Here is a 2,054-nt window from a genome sequence, read left to right on the forward strand (position 1 = left end):
GGGGGGCAAGGGAGGTGAGGGGCTGCGCTGGCCCGCCCCCTCAGTCCGTTTTCCACACCTTGTTGAGGAACTTGACCACCTCATCGTAGATGACGAAGACGATGGCCACATCGAGGCAGACACGGCCCAGGCGAGGCACCGTACCCTTGTAAAACCTGCCAGGGATAGAGGGGGGCCATGGGGCTGGGTGCCCTTGCAGCCCCCTCCCTGCCCATCCTCCTCCCCCTCCCACACCCCCTTGCCCACCCCTGCCGCAGGACTTACGCCAGGGGCCCTTCGTATTTCATGATCTGGTAGGCACAGTCCCAGGTGCTCTTGTACTTGTGCGCTTCCAGCCCCTGCGGGATGAGAAAAGCAGAGTCACAGGCCGGAGCCAAGGCGCACCCGGTGGGGAGGCAGAGAGCTGGGGGGTGTGACACGAGGAACCGATCCAGGGCCACTGAACCTGGCAGGGAGATCCCCACCTAGGTACAAACACTTCCCAGCACCCTCACGGCCTGGCTGTGAGGGGGCAGCATCCCCCAGCATCTCTCCAACCTCGCCTGGCATCAAGCACCTGCCCTGGGGGTTGGAGGGAAGGGGTGACCCCAGCCCGCTGCAGGCAGAGTGGTTCCACACTGTGCCCTGGTGCCGTACCTGCATCCTGGTCTTCACCACGTCCAAGGGGGTGTTGCCAAAGACGCTCGCAGCTCCGGCAAGGGCTCCAAACACCCCCGTGACAAAGGGGTTGATGACCTTGTTGGGATCGTCCCCTGAGAAGGAGGAGAGGTTGAGGGAGAGCGGTGGTGTGGGGATACAGCACAGCATTCCCAAAGGAGCCCGCAAGAAGGCCCTGGGTCTAGCTGCTCATGGTTGGGGTTTGCGCCATGCTGAACAGGGGACTGGGGTGTTTGGAGGGGACCGTCCAGCAGCATCTGAGGGGCTCAGGGTGAGGGTGCAGGTGATGCTTCATCACCAGGACCCACAGGCTGGGAGCCCGCTGCCCTGGGTTTCATCTTCCTCCACCATGAGAGGCCAAGCCATGAGAAGTGAAGGGTGTGCTGATGGATCCTGAGGATGGGCTGGGGGAGCCAGTGGCAGAGCCGGGGCAGCCTGCGGGGACGGGGCACCGTACCTTTGTACCAGTTCTTGAGGGAGGTCATGACAAAGAAGCGTATGGCCTGGTTTGATCCTTGCTTGAGGATGGTTGCGGTTAAGCCCTGGTAGGTCCCCTTCAGCCCTGCAGCAAGAGCAGGCGTTGGAGGGGAGGACCAGCCTCACCCCGGCACAGAAAAACCTCCCCAGGCTGCCCGTCCCAGCCTGTACCCATCCCTCACCTCCCGCCCCATCCCCGCAGCATGGTAGTACCCAGGGGGTCAGGGTGCTGCTTCCCTAGGACTCACCCTGTTCCCGAACGATCTCCCGGATGCCGTGGAAGAAGCCGCGGTATTTGGGCTTGGGGGAGCACTGGTCATGGATAAACTTCACCTGCGGGGAGAGGACATGCTTGTCCTGGACGAGTCGAGGGGAGATGCGATGGCCCCGAAGGGCTGCCAGCCCCCTCCTGCCTTGCTCCAGGGATCCCGAGATCAGAGCCGGCCCTCGTGGCCAGGCAATGACAGGTGACACCACGGGGGAAGCCTGCACCACAGCCAGCAGTGCACTTTGCAGGGGAAAACCTGGGAATCTGCCTCCGCAAGTGTCCGCGTGCGTTTTACGGTACTAAAATGCGTGATGGGATGGCTCCTGCAGCCAGACCTGACCTGTCTGCGGGGCTTTGCAGCATCAGCTCCTCCCCGAGCAAACCCCCGTGGCCCCCAGTTCCCTGAACGCCGGGCATCTCTGGCTCTCACTCCAACCCAGCCCTGGGAGGGCTGCCGGGGCGGGGGAACGCTGGCAGCTGCCTCCCACCTACCTTTATGGTCTCCATGGGGCAGACCACCACCACGGCCTCGGCCACGCCGGCGCCCAGCCCGCAGATGAGGCCCCGCGTGCTGTCCAGCCGCCCCTGCTCATCTCTCATCTGGTTGCTGAGGAACTCGAACATCCCGAACCTGCGGAGGAGCCGCTGTGCC

At 63.7% G+C, this 2,054-nt stretch overlaps 1 protein-coding gene across 1 annotated transcript; it reads right to left on the reverse strand.

Moving 5' to 3' along the window:
• Positions 1-40: 40 nt before the first annotated feature.
• Positions 41-2,029, reverse strand: SLC25A1 (solute carrier family 25 (mitochondrial carrier; citrate transporter), member 1). The gene is made up of 6 exons (XM_010148241.1): positions 1,895-2,029; positions 1,383-1,467; positions 1,115-1,219; positions 637-752; positions 265-338; positions 41-155 (listed from the first exon to the last, which is right to left on the reverse strand). Exons 1-6 carry the CDS (start codon positions 2,024-2,026, stop codon positions 41-43), a joined length of 627 nt encoding a protein of 208 aa, XP_010146543.1. The 5' UTR covers positions 2,027-2,029.
• Positions 2,030-2,054: the final 25 nt, after the last annotated feature.

The sequence above is a fragment of the Eurypyga helias genome, unplaced genomic scaffold, assembly GCF_000690775.1.
Source record: "Eurypyga helias isolate BGI_N326 unplaced genomic scaffold, ASM69077v1 scaffold29173, whole genome shotgun sequence".
In the NCBI taxonomy this organism is placed as follows: domain Eukaryota; kingdom Metazoa; phylum Chordata; class Aves; order Eurypygiformes; family Eurypygidae; genus Eurypyga; species Eurypyga helias.